This window comes from Crassostrea angulata, chromosome 10, assembly GCF_025612915.1.
Source record: "Crassostrea angulata isolate pt1a10 chromosome 10, ASM2561291v2, whole genome shotgun sequence".
Lineage (NCBI taxonomy): Eukaryota > Metazoa > Mollusca > Bivalvia > Ostreida > Ostreidae > Magallana > Magallana angulata.
In genome coordinates, this window is record NC_069120.1 from 41,719,077 (window position 1) to 41,742,509 (window position 23,433).

Genomic DNA, 23,433 nt, shown 5'->3' on the forward strand with positions numbered 1-23,433 from the left:
GTTTCTATCGAAATAAACAAGAACGAACTACTGGGAAGAAGTGATTGGGTGTGTATTGCGTTTATTTCAAAGGTAAATGAATGTGTATCAATAAAGAGGGGTCTTTGTTTATGGTTGACCCGAGGGACCACTCAAGTTACATGTTTTGACATAAAATATATACAATCTGTAAAAAGGTAAAGTATATATATTTTTTTCTAATTTCCCTTGTTAAGATTACAGGCAGACAACGTTGATTCGTTTCAAATGAACATACAGGTTGACTGTTGTGTGCAATGAAGTGTATCAGATACTGGATAAAAGTAGATAAATGTAAACCGAGAAAACTTACTCTTATTATGTTCTTATTTAAAGCAAATATGCCGAGACATCAGTGCACTCGTGATTCTTATTGAAACAAACTGAGCACACCATTTTTGGTTTCTCTGGTACAGAACATGAATGAATTTTACTGTTGTCAGACAAGTATTTAATATATTTCTCATTAAAATATTTCGAACTCAGTCTCATACATGAAGTTTCACATTAAAAAAATTATAATTTTTTTTTTGTATATGAACTAATGTTCCATATTGACCACCACTTCGTCATAAAGCAGCAATGTATATTGATATATTTTTCTTTATCTCTTAGTATTTTATAAGTCTTAAAAAAAATTCAGTCGGTTCGAATACCGGCGCCAGATAGCTCAGTTGGTAGAGCACCTGACTAGAGATTCAGGGGGCCCGGGTTCGAAACGCGGTCTGGTCCGTCATTATTTCTCCCATCCCGTTACATTTGGTGCCGTGACCAACCCCTGGAACTGACAGGTGAACTCCTGCCAGGGAAAGAGCCTGGAGTGATCTTCAGGGACGAAGATCATTTAAAGGGGAAGGAATGTGACGGTCAGACCGGTTCGAATACCGGCGCCAGATAGCTCAGTTGGTAGAGCACCTGACTAGAGATTCAGGGGGCCCGGGTTCGAAACCCGGTCTGGTCCGTCATTATTTCTCCCATCCCGTTACACAAGTATATTGCTGTTCCCCAGATTCTTGTTCTTTTTTTGTGACATACACAAACAATATTCCTTATTAATATGGATTTATACAGCTAGGCATTTTATATGCAGAAGCATAAGGCTTTAGAAGTGAAAAAATTCAAAGAAATTTATCTTAAATTTTAAACCCTGCTGTCTAAGGACTTTTACAGGATTGGTTGATAGGCAGATTTAAAGGAAAAATGTTCACATTGTACACCTGTATAATTCTCATTAGTTTTATGGTTATTGATAATGTAATTTTCTGTAAGAATGTTTTCAAGCATGGATGTGGTGTCATAGCCCTCAACATAGATTACATTAAGACTAAAGTTCTTTAGTATACCAGTTTGTCAATTTGGAAAGTGGACATCTGACAAATCATGTAAATATGAAACAGCTATTTTTACCTGTAAGTAAGTGAGAAAGCAAATTTTATTTAAAGTTGGCACTGTGTATATCACAAATTAATATTGTTAATACACTGTAGTGCACATAAGATTGGTGAAGCTCTTAAATCCATCTGTATGAATTAAAAGTCAGTTTGTAAAATTGTAGTTAAAAACATGTTGTCTGTTGATTTTAACATGAGCTGAGAAATTGCATTTTTATGGCAATTGATTATGAAAGAGAGCAAGTTGTCATCTGCAAGACCTTTTCTTGAGACCAGCAAAGTTAAGTCAGGTAAACTTTGCCAGCAAGCTCTTACAATTATTGACATTATATATATCCTTTATAACTGAAAATAATTAGTTGCTGACTGTGTGGAGTTTATTAAATGTGATCTAGTACTCATACAACAGAGATATGATTCTCTTTATCCTTTGCATTGATGAGAAATATTATTGCCATTATCTTTTTAAATCAGCAATTTTTCTTTTGAAGAGATGGTACATTTCTTTTTGTCATACTTACCTTGAGAACTTTGACTTCAAAACTTGAGTAATAAATATAGCCCTTTCTTTTCTTAAAATTCCCTTAATGAAAAAAAAATAATTATGATATTTCTTTGACTTCTTAGCAGTAAGTGAAGATACATCTCTGAAAAGTTCTTTCTTATGCATACATGTATTGTAAAATGGGTTACAGTCAAGTTGCAAAATTTTAATGATCACCTCTTCCACAGAAAAGCAACTCGCCATCATTTGAGTTTGTTAAAATCAATCATCAGGGAGATGAATTTTTCATATGCAAAACCTTACTGTAATAAGTAATTAAACTCTTTGTTAGTTACAACTAGTGACATTAAAGTGCAGTAAACACTAAATTGCCTTAATGCACTCAGAGATTTCAGACTAGGTTACTGTAAAGGTTTAGAGTGAGTGCTGTAACAAACAGGTTAAAGCTCATAAAGCTGTATTTAAACCAATATTAAGGATTATGTTTTTTTATCAGTTTGCTTGTGGGGAATTTTTTGCATCAACATTTCACAAAATCCATCACCAACAAAAAATTACCAACTTTTGAAGGTAGACTATGAATCAGAATTACAAATATTGTCTATAAATTGTATACAGTTTGCAAATAAATTCTAATCAATACCTAAATTGCTGTAAACTGGTATTGTTGTAAAAAAAAATCTTTGACAAATATCCATAAAGGGGGGGGGGGTAATTCATCTCAAATTTTCTCCCTTTGCAAGGCAAACTAAAATTTTGTAGAGGACTTTTTAATATTGATGGATCAATAAAAGCAAAAGAAAATTATTATGTAACAATTTTGAGATGCACACACTTTACTCAGATCCTTCATAAATAGAAATGATAATTGTAATCTTTGATGTTGATTATCAGTAGAGCCAGTTGCAAATAGAAATTCATTACCGTTGTATATGATTGGACTAGATAACTCTTGCGTGTAGATGTGAAAATTAGTAGCGGATATTGATAGGATTTTATTGAAGAGGCTACATATACAAGATGTGACAAATTGTTTTCTGAGAAAAATTTGTACAATGAATAATTTTCCAATGGAGAAGGTAGCTGAATATCAAACTATTTCTTCAAAACTTCCTTAAAAAATGCAGGATGTGAACATCTTGTAGAAATATCTAAATAATGGTATATTATTGATTTAGCTTGATTGTCACACTAGACTTTTTCCAGATAGATGATTTTTATTTCCATTGATGTTTTGAATTTTAGATTCACAAAAGTAAGACTGATATAGATTATGATGTTATGAATAAAATTCCCAATAATGGTGATAATGTGGAGAAAAAGAGTCTAAATTGGCCATGTGTGTTGGTCTTTGAAATGAACAACACATTAACACGTGTCTAAAAATGCATTAATGAATAATTGTCTAATAATTTACAGATGAAACAGGAAAAAACCAATGAAGCAGTGCGCAGAATACCGAAGGAAACCAGTTGGTTGTGTTAAGGAGTGGCATTGAATTTTTTTTCATATCAGGAATGAATGCATCGACTGGAGAATGAAATTTCACTCTGTGCATGGAAAATCTGTGACCCTTACAGAGGTGAAATCGGTGGCCAGTCGGTCTGAGTTATCATTTTGTCATGGAATTGTCTTCAGTGACCAGCCCCTGAAGGTCACCCAGAAAGTGTCGTTTGAAGTGAAGACGACCGATGCATGGAGTGGGGGGATCCGAATAGGCGTAACCTCGGTGGATCCAGGGAAACTTTCCAGCTCCGACCTACCCAAGTATGCCATTCCAAGTTTATCAAAGAGGGAGGGGTTTTGGGTGTGTCCGGTCAGTGAGGGAATAATCTCATCAGGCTGCAAAGTCACTTTGTATATAAACAACAAGGGACAGCTACAGTTTTTTGTCAATGATGTCTACAAAGGAGCCTGCCTTAAAGGGCTTCCCACTGGAAAACCCCTGTGGCTTTGTCTAGATCTTTATGGAAACACCAAAAGTGCCAAGTTCGTTAAAGCAGGTAAGTGGGTTTGAAACGTGGAGTTTATTGGCATCAGGGTATGACTGCAGTGTACTAGTTTGATGTGGGGCTATTGATTCAGATGTTTATGATCAGGTCTGATGTACAAATCAATGCTGATGGATTGACACCATCTACCCGTCTACCTATCACTTCAATTATTTAATGTTTGTCCCTTAAGCAAAAGATATATTTTTTTAAAATCATTTTCTTTAGAGATGCACAAATAGAATTGACTTACATCTTTAATTTCTGTATTGATATTATATCATGTATATATTTACCGATTTAAAACATCCTTCTTTTTTCAGAAAGGTCTCATATTATTGTAAATGCACCTCCACCTTGTTAAACTCCAGATTGCATTGTTATGTACATTTATATTTACAATCCACAATGCAAAATGCATTTTATTATGAGAGATTTAAAAAAGAAATTTAAAATGTCTGACTGAACAGAAAAGGAAAACCTGTTTTTCTTACATAATATTGATCTCTATTAACAGTATAGTTATCAGCTTAGAAATAAATTTCAAGAATCGATTTATTATTTTGAGATTTCAAGTGCAGTAAAAAATTGACCATTTAAATTAATTTATGGGTGCACTATGTCTTTTTCGTGGTGGGAGATAACGGGGCGTAATCTAAATCGCAAATAGTATTTTACCAACTAGGCATGCATAGAGGTAGTTTATTTTAAAGGGAGCTAGCTGCAGCTGAAGTGGTGCTATGTAAATTCTTAAGATTCAAAAGAATCTTTCACTTGATCATGGAAACGGAGCAATGGAACACATATTTTTTGAGCTTATAACCATGTTTTTACAAGCATGATAGAAAAAACACACCCAAGAGTAAAAGGCAAACTTTATGTAACCAAATCAAAAAAAAATTCAGGAGAAACATGAGAGAAAAAAAAAAGAACTTTAATAAATCTATATCACTGCACTCGCCAAACATTTGTTGTGTGCATTCTTGTTTATGGATTTTAAATTAACACTCGATCAGTAAAGATATGCTCCAGTGTAGAAACTTAGGTGTAAATGTGGATAGAAAATGCCATACCCAAGTAGCAGGGTAGTGAAGCAAGAGGCGTACGTTTGCCTACATCTGAAGAATTATCCATTATTAATTGCGAGCCAGTGAACTTGCTTATCTTGTGTATTATACCATATTGAGCCAAGGAGGTACCGGTATATGGGCTGTGATAATGAGTAGGTATAGAGTGTAAATGTTATATAAATTTCTTTGATGATAAAAAAGCTATTGTAACTTTTTTTCAGTTTGTTTCTTTTTAAGGCTTAGAGAGCTGCAGTTTATTGAAGATTTCAATTTTGTGTAATTTGTAAAATGAATATACATGTACTTGTACAAAAAACACATTGAATTTTATTTTGACTGAAAATTTTGATGTAGTAAAGCAGTATATTCAAGTTTTCTCAAGATATTGGTGTAAATTGTTTGAATCACTGGTATTTGATGATTGATTTTATCACTTTGGTGATAATGAGGGATTTCTCATATTATATTAGTTTATTTTTCTCAAAAAATCTAAAAATGAAAGGGTAGAATAATCTTCATGTACTTTTTTGTATAGATTATTCATTATCTTATTGTTTAAATCAGAGAGAGAGAGAGAGAGAGAGAGAGAGAGAGAGAGAGAGCGAACATTTTCAATTTATATCAGATATTTAGTTTGATAACAGTCTGTCAGTCAACCACTGGCTTTATATTTTTGACTCTTTGATGGAAAATAATGTTGTGTTTTTTAGCTTTTTTCATTATAGCTTTTTCTTTATTATAGAATGAATTATAGAATAGGTTTGTACAACAGATTTTTTCTTCACACAAATTAGTGTAATTTTTTCTTTACGCACATTTTTACGAAAAAATTCATTTCGGAGAGTGAAAAGTGTCATGCTGTGCAATAATAAAGTACCTGGATGATGCAATTTTGTGCCTTGAATCGGATAATTGACTTTGTTCCTTGACTGTCTCTGCGAGGGGCACATTTTTGCAGTAAAATAAAAGGTGGTTTTATGTGAAATCAATGGCAAAAGTGATAACAGAAAATTTGCCCTCGGAAATGTAAACAGTTTGTCAGGGAGGGCTCCACTAATAAACCTTTGTATTTCCATAAGTAAGTGGATCGTAAGGATATGATAGGTGGACTGGGACAGATATCAGAGACAGAAAAATCAATGGCACAAATAAATCGACATGACGACGGGACACCTCTGGTCATTACTTCTGATATCAAACTATCATTGCGTGTGGAATAGGGGTTAGGGGAGAGTGTTTTAAAAAAAAAAAATGAACAATGCAAAAATTCTAGGGAAGGAATTAATTATTAACTGTGATGATCTATGAAGGATCCATGATTTCCTATCCAGGTTTTACATTGTTTTCGATAACATATTCCAGTATATTTTTCTAGTATTAAGGAATTTGGTTTTGGATGTGTATGAACTGTATACTGTTGACTTTAAGATCTTATAAATTTCATAATGTAGTAGACCCACGGCTTTTTTCATGTTTACATCTTTTCTTTGATATGCTTACTGTCATTGTGCTGATATTTTTTGTGCATAAATTATTCATCAAAGGACCTGCATATAAATTTTATTTTAAATATGCAAATTTGCCAAATTAACGCAGTCTGATGTGTACAGATATCTTGTTTTCTTGATACTTAAAATCTGGATATGTTTGATATGCCCTTTGGTGGAGTATTCAGGTATACTGTCAGAATAGCTTTTAATTAATGTAGCTATGATAAGACAATATCAGAAGGCCTTTTAGTTTATTTCTGGCTCATATCATTTTAAAGAGTCTATTGCAGTAACATGAATGATACTTAAGTTTGCAATTTGTTTTCACAAGAGCTGTACGAATGAAGTACATGTACGTAGTACGTTATGAATAATGAACGGGTAGAGAGAGTACCTTATTAATTCCGTTGATCGACTCTGCAGTTAATAATAGATGTTAAGGATGATGAAAGTAAAGAACTTGGGTTGATTATCTTCAGATGATGCCCCCAAGGAGATCCTGGCTCGAGGCCCAGAGGCTGTTCATGCCTATGAGGAGGCCTGTATATCTGGTACACAACCGGTTTACAGAACCAGACTGATGCTCGTGGGCCAGGACCGAGTGGGCAAAACCAGTCTGAAGAGGGCATTAACCAGACAAAAGTAAGTATTTAAACATAAATTTTAAAACAAGCTTAAAAAGAGGTAAAGGTGCAAAAAAGAAAATCTGTTTGTACATATGTAACCTTTTTTACAGACAATTTGACAAAAGTATGTATCAAGCAGCATGCTGGGGAAAAAATTTAACATGCAAAAAAGTTCTTTATGTAACCTTACAGAAAACCAGGTAAAAGGTGTTAAAATATGGAAACACATGCAAAAAGGAAGAGATTTCATATAAACCTTACAGATATTTCAAGCCCTCTATTTTCATCAGAAAATAGACTGGCTTCGAACTTGCATTCTAGATAGCAAGTTCTATCATGCAAATAAGAGGCTTAGTGAATTGGCTTAAAATTAACAAAGATATTTTGCCAGCTTTATCAAAGCAGCTAGTAGGCCTGTGTAAAGAGCATGCTGTGCTTATTGGAAAATGTGATGAATTGTTTCAGCAGGGCATTGAAATTCTATAACAATGCTGCACCCTCCTTGTTACTTGAGAAGGACAGCTATTTATCTTAATAGGTTGAAAACAGGGAGGAGTAAATTAAGCAGCATTTATCAAGAATAGGCAGAGAAATGTTGGCCATTAATATGCGGTATAAGGTGGCCATATACAAATTGCAAGCCGTCTATTCATGTATATCCTGTCTGAGGGATAAGAATAAGAGCTCTCTAAGAGTGGAGCGTATTGTCCGGTGAAAAATTGATTATCCCAAGTCATCAGACACATAAAACAGAAATTAACATCGTGTGAGCAATTAATTTGTTGCTGCATGGTGCCAATTCAGGCTAATGTAGCTCAGCTTGATCTCCTTGAACCTTTTGTAATTTGTTTTTGTTTGACATACTTGATAAACTATAAAAATGATTTTGTAGAGGGGATTTTTTCATTTCCAAAATCTATCAAGACTCAATCTACTCTGAAATATCATATCTACGGGTACTCTGAATTGATATTTATGGCAGCAATTCGCATGGATTTCATTGATACCCCTCCCTAAGGAATTTAAATTAATATCAACAAATTATGGAATTTGATCTATAATATTCCTTCTTAAAAAAAGTGGCAATTGATGCACCATATTTGGCGGTCATGAATTAAATTGATGTTTCAAAACAAAGTTTTATGCCTTGCCCTGCATTGCCATAAAACACGTTTCTTCCATCATTTTGTCATTCAGTGATTATATGTTTTCCATGCAGACTTAATTCTCTTATTTAATGACTTGATTTGTTAAAGTAAATCATCTTTTTTAAAGTAAAGTTGTAGCCCTTGAATTCACATCAAAAATTTTATCTTACTCACTGTTGTAGGAAAAAAAGATTTCTTCTTATAGATATTTTTTTTCTTAGTTTTGCATTTTATTAGTTTACTGTAAATTCCTAATTAAACATGAGGAATTAACATCCACGTAAAATTGCGAGAAGCACATCTCGCTGATTTTAAAATCTCACTTCAATTTTTCAGACAGATGAAAACTATAAGTTAATTTGATGAAAAATTGCTGTTTGCGATTTTATATTCTCGCAATTTGATGCAAAACGATTGAATCGCAGAATTAAGTACTCGCATAAAATAAGGAATCTACAGTATTTGTTAAAGTTGCAAGTTTAGTTTAAGTTGTCTGGTAATTAACTGCAACACGGTCATTAATTTTTTTTTATTCAGTACCATTGCCATTGTGTACTTTCTGGCATCCAAAGAACAAAGAAAGAAAGAATATCTTATTTATCTTATTCTTATAGAAATTTATTTTCAGTGCATTAATTACGGTAGTGTTTTTTGATAACATGTTATCAAAAGGTCAAAACTGCATTCTCAGTGTTCTTGAAAACTTTTGTTATTTTATTCCAAACTCAACCAAATTAAAATAGAAGCAGTAATATGATATTCTATTGCATGCTCTTTTCATATCCTTTGACATTTAAATAATACATATCAAACTTGAATGTGGGCAAGCCTTTTTATTAGAGATATTGGAAAGTTGTTTTTTATTCTAGTTTATATATATGACACTTAATTAAAAAGATATGACAGGAGATTGAAAGGGGGCTATGTTACAGTTTATCCATTGATACATGGCTGTACGGTAATTGAAAACATCATTCAGTGTGGTGAATATGCATAATAAACATTTAAAAACAAAGATTTGAAACAAGTACCGATATATTGAATGATGGGGTGAATTATCTCAGCTTGCATATTTGTTTAAAAGATGACAAGAACATTGCAATATTATATTCAAGAATGATGAACTGGTATTAAGGTCTGAAAAGACTAAATAATCACTGCATGGCCGCTATTGAATTACTGTAGAAGCACAGATATCTGTTGAGGATTTAGTTTTGTTATTTTGGTTGGTAGTTTTAATCAACAAAATTCAATTCATGACAGATTTTTAATTTAAGTAGTAGTGAATAGAGTTTTGATAGGTGGTGCATTTTAGAGATTAAGATATGACAAAATTCAATCCCAACGAAATTTGTTTTGGTTAAAAAACAATGAAATATTAACTCAACAAAACTATGTGCTTCTGCAGTAGGTAGATTCATGTTTTATTGCATTCATGTAGTTCTTGGATCAAAAACAGTCCTAGGAGGAAGTTTCTGGAAAGAAACAATTCCTGCAACACAACAATATAAAGATTCATTTATTTTAAACACTCCAGACATAACAGAGAAGAGGAGCAGACAGTAGGAATAGACCTGTCCAATTCTTGTTCCTTCAGCAATCTGCATGATAGATGGCAGATGGCAATACAGGGGGATTATGAAAAAGAGGCTGATCTGCAGGAAGAGCAGAAACAGCTTGGAATCTTGGGTAATATATTAATTATTTGATTCAAAAAGCTTGCAGATTATGCTCATGACAATTTGCATTAAAATGATTAAATATATGGAATAGGTTTCTGAAGATGTATCACTTGTTTCAACAAAGATACTTATGACATGTGTACCATTCTTGTATGAAAATTGCTTCTTAATGTAATTTTTGAAAAAGCAGGCATTTTATGTATTTTGTAGGAGGAGTCATAGGTCTGGAGGAGGAATACCACAAAGCGTTGGCTGAGAACATTGTCAAGGAATTAAATCCACCAAAATTACGGAAAGAGTCCACCCTGAGGGGCCGGGCACCAAGCAGAGACAGCGCAAAGTCGGGCAAAAGGGTAATCAGCCTATTTAAACTCTGTATAAGCTATGGAATATGACAATAATCATATGTACAGATTTGATCTTCAGAAACCACTAGAACTAATTTTTATTTGCAACTACATTTACATTGAAGCTTTGTATTTCAAATTTTAATACAGATCTCAAAGCAGTTTGCAAAGATTTACAATTTATGTCTATATGCTATGGTTTACAATGACAAATATTTATCTTCAACTCTTTAATATGTATTGTTTGAAAAAAATAAATAACGATAAAGTTTTCAAAGGTAACTTCTGTCTTTCATGAGATTTGTTTTGAAAAAGGATGTAGGAACCTCTTTAAGGTACCTCACTACACCTAGACGTGTACTTTTTAAGACACTGCGTCACAAGATGGTGATTTAAATGTTTTGTTAAATTGTTTATATCGTTCGATTGGGTTGTATATCATCGTAGCTCAGTGGTTAATGTAGTGGGCTTCTGAACCGCAGATCATGAGTTCCAATCCGCCTGGAGTTTTTGTTTATGTTTACGGAATTAAATTTTTTAAAATGTAATTTTTCACCCAAAATTGCACATTTTCTTCCTATTTGACTTAAACTTCTTATCCATTATGATATCTATCATAATCAAATAATTTTCTGCTGATTTGAGAAAATATTACAAGGTGTAGTGAGGCACCTTAAGTATCATACAATCATTGGTTTCCAGCCGTTTGATTTGGAGAGTGTGAAGTCTACTTCCTCTGTACATGGTGTGATAGCTCATATACCAGAGAAGTTGTCTCATGCTCCACCCGAGATGTTCACCGACGTTCCAGAGAGGGTCGTACAACTCGTGGAAGAGATGCTAGACAAAGGCAGGGAACCAACTACCTCAAAGAACCAGCCCAAACTATCCAAATCTTCCTCATTCAAGTAAATAATCACATTAAGTTTATTACTTCTGATCATTATTTTCATTTTATGAATCTATGAAAGCAAACTACATGTACATTGTACTTCAAGAAATTGGGTATTCAAACTAGTACATATGAGCTTAGGTTTTGGGTAGTTATCAGAAAAGATAGAACTTGATTAACACAAAGGTGTATGTGACATTACAGAAGACAGTCTAGTGTATCTAAACCACTTGTTTCTGAAGCAACGCCCTCCAACTCTCAGGACTCGGACAAAACCAACATAGAGAAGAAAGTGGTGCTCAACATTTGGGATTTCTCTGGACAGTCTGTTTACTATACTACCCACCAAGTAAGTAGCAACTAGTACACTCATTTGAACACTTTATTATACCAACTAGTGCATCTATGTAAAGTATGCAATTAAAAAATCAATATCGTGAGGGGGGAGGCAACTTTTTGGTATGAAGGTACTGATATTTTCCTTCTGATAAGAAGTTTTAGTTATGTATTTCTGATAAGGAGTTTTCTTTTGAGTGACGTGATTTTCAGGAACACTCTAATATAAAGTGCCACTTTCTAATTCTTCAGGTGTTTTTATCTTCCCGAGCTGTGTACGTGATTGTGTTCAACCTATGCCATGATTTACACACCACAAGATCAGAGGTCAGTAGTTTTATTGCACCTGAATGCCACTTCTTATGTTGACAAATGATCAACTTAAATATCTGAAAACCAAACAAAATAAATATTTTGCAGTTAAACAGCTCTGTTTAGGAGAAATGTTTGCTTAGTGATATTTAGGATTATAAGATGATTGTCATTCTTGGTTTCCTCAGTAGACTAGTTTTTAGGTCATCATAGAATGGAAAGATTGTTTGATATACATACACTTTCAATAAATATATTGCGAAAATAGAAATGAATCTTGTATTTATTAAGATAGTACTAGCGGTCAAAATTACTGGGCAAAATGGTTTTCAACTTTAATATGCGATTTGATTGATATTGATCTGTGTAGAATTCCTCCATGGATGAGTGGAGTACTCTAGAGTACATGGACTACTGGCTGAGGACTATTTATAGCCACACCTCACAGAACAGCACTAACTCCATCAGTAACAACAGGTTGTCTCCCCCTATATTGGTGGTGGGCACCCACAGGAACAATCTGTCACAGGACGAGGTGGAGCAGAAACGACTGGTGAGGGATATACATTTATCCACAATCCAACAGATTTATCCACAATCCAAAAGATTTATACATAATCCAATAGATTTAATAGATTTATCCACAATCCAACAGATTTACCTACAATCAAACAGATTTAAAATGGTCTGAAATACAATTACATGTAGCTTTTTACTAGTATCCACAATCCAATGGATTTAATAAAAAAAATTTGAAACACATGTACTGTTACATGTAATTGTCAGTAGATATAAGTCCTTGCATGGAAATTAGATTTCAAGAATGATTGTTATGAATGAAATGCATCAAAATATAGTTATTTTCAGTTTAAATGGATATGAGTAGAAATAGAGATTTATGAAACATATTGACAGGTTGAGGAGAAGTTTGATGAATTACGGACATTCATGATGGACAAACCTTACACCAGACATCTCATTACTCCATTTGTAGCCATAGAGAATGACATGGAAGAGGGAGAAGACCCCCAGGTAAAGTTGATTCTTTATACAGATGTGATTTAAAGCTCCATTAAAGATGTTACAGTATTTTAATTTTTAAAAAGGCTTTAAAAGGAAGTTATAATTAGCAAAATTTTGCAAATGAAGTATGTCTCAATGTCTCAGGAACATTCGCTATTTAAGAGAGATTATTACATGTACATGTGGTATGTTGTCATTGAAACCTGAGATTGTGTCTGGTAGATTGGGGAGCTTCGGAAGATGATTAAAGAGGCGGCCAGTGAGGAGCCGTACATGGGGGAACAGATGCCCCTCAGATGGCTCAGGTTTGAACAGGAGATCGCAAAACTTGTGGCAGGGGACGCAACTCATGCTTCCTATGATCAGGTATGGTACAATTCAAAGAGTACCCTCTCACAATTCTCATAAAAAATGTTGGACTCAAATGGTCCAATTTTAAAAGTACAATGATCTGCATCAAAGTATGATTAATGGTCCTTCTGATAAGGGTTTTGTAGATATAAACATGTTTTGACAAAACAATTCAATGTCTACCCTCTTTCTATTATTGTTAAATATATAGGACTCATGATAGCTAAAGTAAATCTGTACCAAAGTATGATGAAATAGGATGAGGTCAATAGATAAAGATTCTGTAGATAATATACAAGTAATTCTTACGAAAAATGATTTCCTTTTCTATCAGATTCAAGAGCTTGCCGGAAATGTGGGCATCACGGATGAGGATGAGATAAAGATCATGGTGAACTTCTACCATGACCTGGGGCTGCTGATCCACTACGGCAGCTCTGGGACCATTGACAATGTCCTCAGGAATACTGTGGTACTACAGCCCCACTGGCTGGTGGACATGTTCAGATCGGTTGTTCTTGCTAAGCCAAAAAATGATAAGGTTAGTTTTAAAAACTATGACAGTTTCTGCACAGTGTACCAATTTTTTGCAGATTCCATCAACCAGTTAGTTTTCTTTATGTATTTTCAATTTATGTGAAGTTGCAAAATTTTCTATATGATAATTTTGGGGGTTTTTTTCAGTGGAGTTTCAGTAAAGACAAATGGAAAACTTTTGAACAGAAGGGCATCCTTGATGATTCCCTTCTGGAAGATATCTGGAAGAAAGTCAGCATGCAGAAGCCAGTTCTTCTGGGTCTGATGGAGAAGTTTGACCTTTTGTGTCCTGCCTACACCCAGGTATTAAAATTATCATTAAGTCCGTTGGAATACTTGTTGTTTCAACCAGTATCAATCAAATACAATATAAAGCAGTGTTTGTAAGACCCAGCTTAGTGTCTAGTAAAAACCAAATTTTTACATTCTTTATATGATATGGATTATCGGTAATCCAATGTTAGTGAGTGAGGATTAGTATCAATAATATTTTTTGTCGCAATTCAAAATGTTCATGAATGGTAGTTGAGATTTATACTGTCACAATAAATGTCTTTCACATCCTTAACAAACATGTTGCAGTATTGATTATATGAAATATACACGTGAATTTTTCTATTCAGGCAAACCAGAGGCCCAAGTATTATTTTGTCCCGTCCAGAATGACCAGTGAGAGCGACGTGGACAAGCGTCCTTATAGTGATAACACAAATAATGCAGCCTTCTATGTCAATTTTGCCGGTTTTCTACCCGGTAAGAAAATCAAACAAATTTCCAAATACACATTTGTGAATTTTTTTAAACATTGCATCTTGTTGATTATAATTTAATTGTTTATTCTATTTCCTTTTCAGATGGGTTATTTTATAGAATTGTCAACCGAACCACAAAATGGTGCATTGACAACAGTGGAAAAGAGCCATACTGTTTGCTGAAAACCCTAGCTAGATTTTTCCTAGATGATGAACATGATTTTGTATTAGAAATGGCCCCTAGAAACTTTCATAGAATCAAGGTACCATTTATGAACTCTGTTAAAAAAAAACTATTTTTGTTAACTTTGCTTTTTTCCTTTAGTCTACCAGAGTTACCAGTAGTCTTTGGTTACAATGTTGTTTTATGTCAATGATGAATGATACTGGTATATTTGTAGATTGTAGTGATGAGAGTTAGTGATGTATCAGAAACCAATGATTCAGAGCAAACCAATCTGTCCCCCAAACCAAGTGCCTGTGCCAAAGTAAGTCTTAACCAAGTTTGATTTGCCTTTTCATCCATCAGTTTATTACAAATTGTTTCATGCTTGGTCATCAAAACAAGACAATAATGTATGAGCTGTGTACATCAATATGAAATTGATTTTTATGCTGCTGAATGTGAATTCTTTCCTTTTCAGTTAAGGAATTTCCTGGAGAGTAGTCTTTTAGAGCTGAAGGAGTCCTGGATGAAGAGATTAACCTACTATACCTGTGTCGAGTGTCCTTGTGGGCGGCCATGTTATCTCCATGGCGATGATGCCTGCAAGGAGGAGGGATGTCTTCATTTCCTAGATTTAGATGAGTGCTTAGCAAACAGGGTACATATCTTTTGTCCATAGCTATGGCTAGGTATTTGTATCAATCTTACAGATAATTCTTTACACCAATCATTGTGAAAGGTAATAAATTTTGGAAAATGATCAGGAACATTTATATGATGTGACTAAACATTGAAATGGTTTTGATATTCTTTTATTATTGCTTTATTTACAGATTGTATGTTGTGATCATAGAAGAGTCAAAACCACATCCATTAAAAAGTGGTTTCCTGAGACCCATTCACCAGGTTAGGAGGTTCAACATGCTACTTATCAACTTACAACAGTGTATTTTTCTACCATGAAAAATTAAACATTAGATGATTCATTTTTTTTCTTACCTAGTTTTTCAAGGCCAGATCCTGCCTTCAATTGACCTTGAAGAATCGTATGGAAACATTGAAAAACATGGTCCCTCCTTACCGTTGTGGGTCAAAGGTGCTGCTAAGTTACTGAGTTCTGGGGAGGAAAACCAAGACTGGCTAGCCTTGGCAAAGCTTATGGGTTAGTATCAGGTCAAAAATCTCCCAATCAAAGGTCAAGCTGTAGAGTTCAAGGTCATACTGTAAAACGAGAAAATATGGCGCACTACAAATTTTAGCGCCTTTGGCGCAACTGCCTCTGAGCGCTAAAATTAATAGTGCGCCAACGATTTTCCATATGTATTAAATTTCTTCAAGTTGCAAAACAATAAGGTCAGTCCATTTTAAGGCTATATAGAAGTGGTCATTTAAATATCAGATGCTGTCGGTTCTGTTTGTTTAAACAATTACACAGGTAAACAGTATGGGTTATCAGGTATATGTGCCTAAACATGGATTAATTAATTTAGTTTTAATTGCTTTTTAATATCTCTCATTAGCACCTTGAAAATTGGGCTTCTCCCCATGCCACTTCCATTTAGCGCCTCGAGGTGAAAATGTGATTAAGCGTGGCGATTGTTAACGCTGACAATACATGATTGATCATAATTTCTTTGATCTCTGATTAGTGGATATAAAGATAACAAGATGATACCTATTTATTTTTTTTATGTAAAATTATTGTGAAAAAGATTCTCTCATGGTGATCAAACTCATGGTAAATGTAGCATTCGATTTCACTTTTAGTTTCGGGACTCTTCTAGTGTTATCCAAGTCGACACTTTAAATTCAAAGTCCAATAACTCAAATTTGTTTACCAACAAAAATTACACATAATCGCCAATAAATGAGGTTTTCATATCTACCTACTGACGATTTACACAAAAGTAAGTGTATTGTTCTCAACGACAGTTTACCGTGCATGCGAGTTAGAAATCGAAGTCGTTTTGTTCACGTGCTTGAGTGAACACAGAACTAAATTTTGGGCGTGATAGTTTATCAAACAACAACATTTTTTGTATTCTTTTTTAAAGAAAAGATGCATGTGCTAAAATATGATTGCGCTAATGTACTGGCACTTGCATTTGCGCTAAAATACGTATGCGCCAAATTTTCTCGTTTTACAGTAATTGTTTTGATTGTCGATGAAAAATCTAAGTATGATGTAAGATAGACACTATAGATAGTATGATAGAATTAAAGAATATATATGAGTTCTTAGGTGACAATTTTTTGTTCAAGGTTTGCATCAAACTTGAGCAAGGTTTAGTTATGTCCTTATTTGCTACACATTTTTCTGGAAAAATCATGGTGTGTCATTTTGTAACAGGTCATAAGGAATCTCAGATAGAGGAATTTCTGGAAGACCTGAACCCCAGCCTCGCCTTGTTGACAGACTGGATCATCACCAGCGGCAACACCTCACTCTCTGTGGACATGCTGATAGCGTTTCTGGAGAAAATGAACAGGGACGATGTAGTGGAGATCATTGAGAAGGCCAATGGTAGGCTTAAGTGCTATCAATGTCTAGTAGGGGGAAAATAACTTAATAACTCATTTATATTACAGCTTAGAGATGAAAGACTGATTTTTGATCTCGTGTTTTGAGTTGCAGAGAAGTGTACCAGGGTAATTACCGATAGCAGCAACCTTAGAATTATTTTGCTGACCCTGATTAGCTGGCAGCCTGCCTTTTGATGTAGCATGATTTGAGTTGCTGTTAAAATTGAATTCTCTGGCAATCTCAGTGGAGCCACACATTGTGATCTCATATTTGTGTTGAAAGTGTTGATTTTGTCCAAATTACCTCTCTGCTAACATTAGTATGCAGAAATAATCCAAATTAAGATTGAAATTATGCTGCAAACTTTCCTACTACATAGACAATTTGGCTTTGATGAATAATGAAAACCCATCTAAATTACAATGTTCCTGATTTTCTAATTTGACACAGACACAAACAAAGATCCACCCCAGGTTTTCATCAGTTACCAGTGGGACTCCCAGGATGAGGTTAAAGCCCTCAGGGACAAAATGGAGAAGAGCGGCTACTCTTGCTGGATGGACATAGGACAGATGGGAGGGGGAGATTTTCTGAGTGCCAAAATTGACCAGGGTATTAGAAACTGCAAGGTAAGGGACACAACTGCACTTTTTAAACTGTGTATTGAAAGTTCAATGAAGATAAGATTATTCCTAAACTTGTGGGGATAAATTATTTTAGAAATGAGGAAAACTTTGTATTTTTGTTTGGAATTTTCTGAACTTGATGTATATAGATAATCAAATTTTTAGGCTGAGAGTACCAGGTAATAGTGAAATTGACATATTTTAAACTGTAATACTGGTATGTGAATGTTTTACATGGTAAAATGTTGGGAGTATGTTATACATGATCATAATAAAGCATGTGTGTTGTAGGTGGTTCTTGCTTGTATTACGCCAAAATACGTAGTATCCCACCACTGTAACCGAGAGCTAAGCCTGGCCGACCTGCTGAATAAGACCATCATCCCCATCATGTTTGAGGAGGTTCCCTGGCCCCCACCCGGGGGGATGTCCCTCATCTTCTCACAACTGGTCTACATTAACATGAAAGGTATGCAAGTCATATGAAAAGTGGAAGTTTAAGAAAACCAATTTTACATTTGATTTTTTGAGAGAAGGGGGGGGGGGGGGGGGGTCATGAAATTCAATTTTGTTTTGTTTGTTGGTACAAAGATTTCATTTTTGTAAATGAATAAGCTGAGATTTATTGATACTGATGAATTTTGGTAGAGTTTTAAAAAAAAATTTACTCTTCAATTTAAAATCAATAATGAATTTTGCAGGTGTTGGGGGTCATGGCGGTACTGGTATCCATGCCGACCTGAAGGACAAGTACAAGGAGATTGTCCAGAAACTGATGAACTACATTGTGCCTGACCTGACCAAGTATTTTGACACAGAGACTGTGATTAGTAAACAGTTTTCCAATGACAACAGCAGTATAACTAGTGAGGTTTACTCTCCACCTATAGCCACAGAGTCGGCCATAAGTTACCAAGGTAACCCGGAGGTACGACAGCACCATGTGAGTTTCGCTCAGCAGGAGGATCATTTTCTACCACCCCCTCATTATCAGGTCCGGGCTCAGACTCCCGTGTCTCAGTCCTGTGTCTGTACTATTTTGTGATATAAAGACAACTTACAGTTGTATATTCCTTGTCTGATGTACAATTTTGTACCCATTTATCTGTACATAAATTCTTGCAGTCATTAATCTCATCTGTATGGAAAAAGGATATGTTTCCACTGTGTGTGACTTTCATTCATATCTCATTTAACTTTGAATATTCAAGGATATAATCTTATTAGATCTCGAAACAATTATTCTCCAAACATTTAATACCATGATCTTTCTACTGTTTGTCATGGGGGACTACTCTGCTGAGGAATGCTCTTCCTTTGGATGATGAATCCGTATGAATATATCATGAATATTAATGAGATGTTAATGAGATGTTAAATCCCAATTTTGTAGAAGGAATTATGAAGGATGATATGTACTATTGTACATGGAATAAATGTGACAGTATTTTCAAGAATGTAAATTAATTTAGTTACATTTCATGTACATTTTTAACATATATTTTTCAAATGCATTTTTTATGCATATGCTAGTAAATTGCATCCATACTCACATTTCATGCATGTTCATGAAAAGATATTGTCATAAAAGTTTCATATGTATTTCATGTTAAAGAACAGGATTTTTTGGGCATTATAATACTTATGTGCTATCAGCAATTTTGGAAGAAAATGAATTGTTAATTTCTTCCTTAAAGTATTGTTGTCTGTGATATTTAAAAATGAATTTTGTTTTATATAGGTAGATGCATTCCTAATATTATCATTAAAAAATATATAAATCTGTTTGATTGTGCAGAACTACTAACGAAGAAATAAGAGATATTGAAGAACAATTCTTTTTCACTCTTTTTGCCTAAGAAATTAAAAGAAAGCACTATTTTGTTACAATGTTTGTTGAATTATAAATTGTACATGTACTTATTTCCAGATTTATATGTATATTCTATGGGCATTTTAAGAAAGTATATATAATATGTTTTTTTATATGTATAAACAAAATCTCTATATGAACTTCTTAAATTTGCTTCAGGTGATATTTACTCAAAAACCATATTCATATGATCATATTCCTTTTAATCAGTTTATCCATCTATGTCTCACTGTAATGAGATAAATCATAAAAATTCTTTTTTTTAAATAGATATTTGGAATTATTTTACAACTTTTAACATACATTTTCCCAGGTACACATCCCAGAATTTTTAAAATTAACCTCAAATTTTGCTTATCCCCATTAGGAATCAGCTAGATCATGGTTGAGAGGGATATTTTAGTGGGTTAAAATTTGCCATTTCGATGAAATTTGCAGAAGTGAATAATGCACAGAGTGTGTTACTCACTGAAGTGCAGTTTTGACATGTACGTCTTTACAAAGTTATCTCCTTGGTTATACATTTTTAGTCATTGTAAAATTTGAAGTAATTTCCTCCACACAAAAAGTTTCTATTCAAATACAGAATTGACCATTTTTTTCCATGAACCACTAGATCTGAGTTTCTTTATGAGATTATGTTATAGATTGTTGACTGTATATAGGCATTTTTACATTGACGCTCCAAGGATACTGCCGGTAAGGAATAATCTTTGGTTGACTGAACCAAATGGCACTATTTAAATTTGTGCATTAATGAATAATTCCATTAATTATTTGTTTGAAATAAATAAATCATGATCTCCATTTGTCTTTATTTTGAGTTGCAAAAACCCATTTGAATTTTAAAAACCGTATTAACTGATTTTTACTCTTTTTTTAAACTCATTTTATTTGTGAGATCTTTAATTGTCAAGTGTTTATGAGGCCTTTGCCAAGAATATTGTGTTTTACTAATGCCCAGGGCTTTGGTTTTTTATAAACCTGTACATTACAATTGTTTTGTTTTGTTTTTCAACTTCTTTTTTATTGAGTTTGTTGTAATATTTTTAACTGTCCAGATCTGTTTGTATTTTCTACATAGAGAGAATGTCCTGTTCATATTTTGTATAAGTTCATATTTATAGCTCAATGCAAGACTTAAAAGTCCTCTTTTGAATTTGTTATTTCTGTGCTCATTAATTGGGTTCTGTGGTTTCTGAATTATATCTGTACCTGTTATTTTTCATCATTTGTTATCTCAAGAGCTACAGGTTAAAATAAAAGGATTATATTCTCCTTCTATATTGATCCTTATTTGAACAGATTTGTTTATACACTATATCAATGAAAAATATATATATTCAGATCAATTTCCCATACAATAGAAGTAGATGAGGTCCAATTATAAAAGATTTCCCCCATTTGAATAGGCCCTCATATAGAAAACATAAGTAATTACAGATTACAAAGCTCAACGAGACGAGGCATCACCTTTATGAAAATCATAGTTGATGACCTTGGATATTCATTGATACTGTAGTTTGGTTTGACACTATATCATATATCATATATTAAAAAATTGTTTGATAATCATATGATAATTTCATATGATATTATAAGATACAATATTAATCAATACAGAAATATAAAATATGATATTGCATCCTATAATACTATACAATATTGTGTCATATGAAATATCATGTATAACAATATAATACTGCATTATATAATAAAACAATGATATTGTTACATAAGACACAGTATCAAGATATGATATTGTATCATTTAGATGATACAGTATTGTATTGTAATATAAATTATATAATTATCACGTAATACATCACATAACATATATATAGTATCATATGATACATATAATATCAAATAATACATCACAATATTGTAACATATGATATTGCATGATATCACGTTATAAATTCTGTTATTATACTTTCATCTTAAATACTGAAATCTGATTGGTTTAGACGCAGTTGACAATCCGTTCTATTACCCTCAGCGCTAGCAACACACTTAGCAACGGGTAACACAACAAATTGTTACATGCGCGTAAATTATGCGCATACGGTTGCCATAGAATTCCCGCCATTTCTATATAAAAGCAATTAAAAAATTCTCTAAAATTAAGACATTCAGTATAATAAAATAAATAGTGCCTGTTTAGGAGGATAACAGTTGAAATTGACACCCCTCGAAAACTATTGTCAACCTCTGCTTCGCGTCAGTTGACAATGGTTTCCTCAGGGTGTCAATTTCAACTGTTACCCTCCCAAACAGGCACTATTTATATAATATCATATCATAATATGCAATATTATGTATAACAATATTATATGATACCATATCATAATTTACAAAAAGTATGATATATCAAATTGTATTATATAATTTTTTTTACAATATAATATTATTTGATATAATATTGTCTCATATAATAGTGTATCATATCATACAATACTGTATAATAGAAATCATGTTATATCCTTTCACAACAAACACAGCTATCAAGCAAATTTGAGTGAGGTAGGAGTTTTTTTAGCAGTCTTGCTAATGGAGATTGGGCTCTGTATCTGAAGCTACATCTATGATTCATTTATATGATAGTTCAATCAACCATGCAAGTTTGAAATAGTACTATTATCTATTAAAAATATGACATGTTACAAAAAACTAAACCTCCTCCAGCATCTGAAACCTATGGCTCTGATTCAGCATCCTTGCCTGTGGAGTGCATCAGAATCACAAGATGCATCATCAATTCAAATTTAAGATTTGTTTATCAAAGGGGACCTGCTCTAGAAACTTTAACCAGCTTAAAAACCTAAACCTCATCCAGCATCCAAAACTTATGGCTCAGATTCAGCATTCGAGCCTGTCAAAAGCAGAAGTATTATAAGACGCACCATCCATGCAAGTTTGGTGAAGTTAGGAACAGTAACAACTAAGATATAATCATCAGAGGGCACCTGCTCCATAAAATTTAACAAGCTCAAAAAATCTTAACCTCATTAAGCATCCGAAACCTATGGCTTAGATGCAGCATTCAAGCCTGTCAAGTGCATTAGTTTCATAAGACGCACAATCCATGCAAGTTTGGTGAAGTTAGGACCAGTAGTAACTTACGACATGGCCATCAAAGGATACCTGCTCCAAAAACTTTAACCTGCTCCAATAACCTTAATCTCATCAAGCATCTGATATTCATGGCCCATTGTCATCATCAAGTCCATAAGTAGGTCCAGATGCATCACCCATGCAAGTTTGGTGAAGATAGGACAAGTAATAATTTAGATAGAGGACCTGCAACAAAAACCTTAACCAGGTCCGGATGCCGAAGACGACGCTGGGGATATACCATAAGCTTCCCCCGACTTCGTCGCAGTGAGCTAAAAACACTCCAGTTTAATTCAGCCACTAAATATCATACAAAACTTGCCTATAAGGAAGTTCCTGGAACATGACATTCAGTTCTTTTGATAACTGAGATTCTTTACAATCAATTGTTAACCAGCTAAGAAAGATACAGGGGTGGAAAAAATATATAACTTCCTTATAACAAAGATTTCATTATAGATGAGTGTAATTTACACAAGTTTCTCTTGCAACACACCTCTCAAATGTAAAGAGTTTTGTTATCTTTGGCACTTTGCCAGCGGAGTTCAACATGATGGTGTTGCGTATGCTAACCAATAACCAACCAATAGCTAATGACATTGCCCACATATTTTTCAAGAGTTTCTGTATGCTAACCAATAACAACCAATAGCTAA

The 23,433-nt window shown here is 33.7% G+C and overlaps 1 protein-coding gene across 2 annotated transcripts; it reads left to right on the forward strand.

Annotated features, from left to right (window-relative positions):
- The first annotated feature begins 65 nt into the window (after nucleotides 1-65).
- LOC128166550 (uncharacterized) lies at nucleotides 66-20,938 on the forward strand. 2 transcript variants are annotated; one of them, XM_052831797.1, is made up of 23 exons: nucleotides 66-176; nucleotides 3,334-3,917; nucleotides 6,945-7,107; nucleotides 9,777-9,928; nucleotides 10,132-10,274; nucleotides 10,971-11,176; nucleotides 11,365-11,509; nucleotides 11,749-11,823; nucleotides 12,179-12,361; nucleotides 12,724-12,840; nucleotides 13,054-13,197; nucleotides 13,517-13,723; nucleotides 13,867-14,022; nucleotides 14,343-14,472; nucleotides 14,574-14,734; nucleotides 14,873-14,959; nucleotides 15,116-15,295; nucleotides 15,471-15,543; nucleotides 15,641-15,799; nucleotides 16,988-17,161; nucleotides 17,612-17,790; nucleotides 18,079-18,256; nucleotides 18,489-20,938. In XM_052831797.1, the coding sequence occupies exons 2-23, from the start codon at nucleotides 3,452-3,454 to the stop codon at nucleotides 18,830-18,832; spliced, it is 3,822 nt and encodes a 1,273-aa protein (XP_052687757.1). In that variant the 5' UTR covers nucleotides 66-176; nucleotides 3,334-3,451; the 3' UTR covers nucleotides 18,833-20,938. The 2 variants fall into 2 exon arrangements, with proteins under 2 accessions (XP_052687757.1, XP_052687758.1); XM_052831798.1 differs by lacking the exons at nucleotides 66-176; nucleotides 3,334-3,917 and adding an exon at nucleotides 3,943-5,127.
- Nucleotides 20,939-23,433: the final 2,495 nt, after the last annotated feature.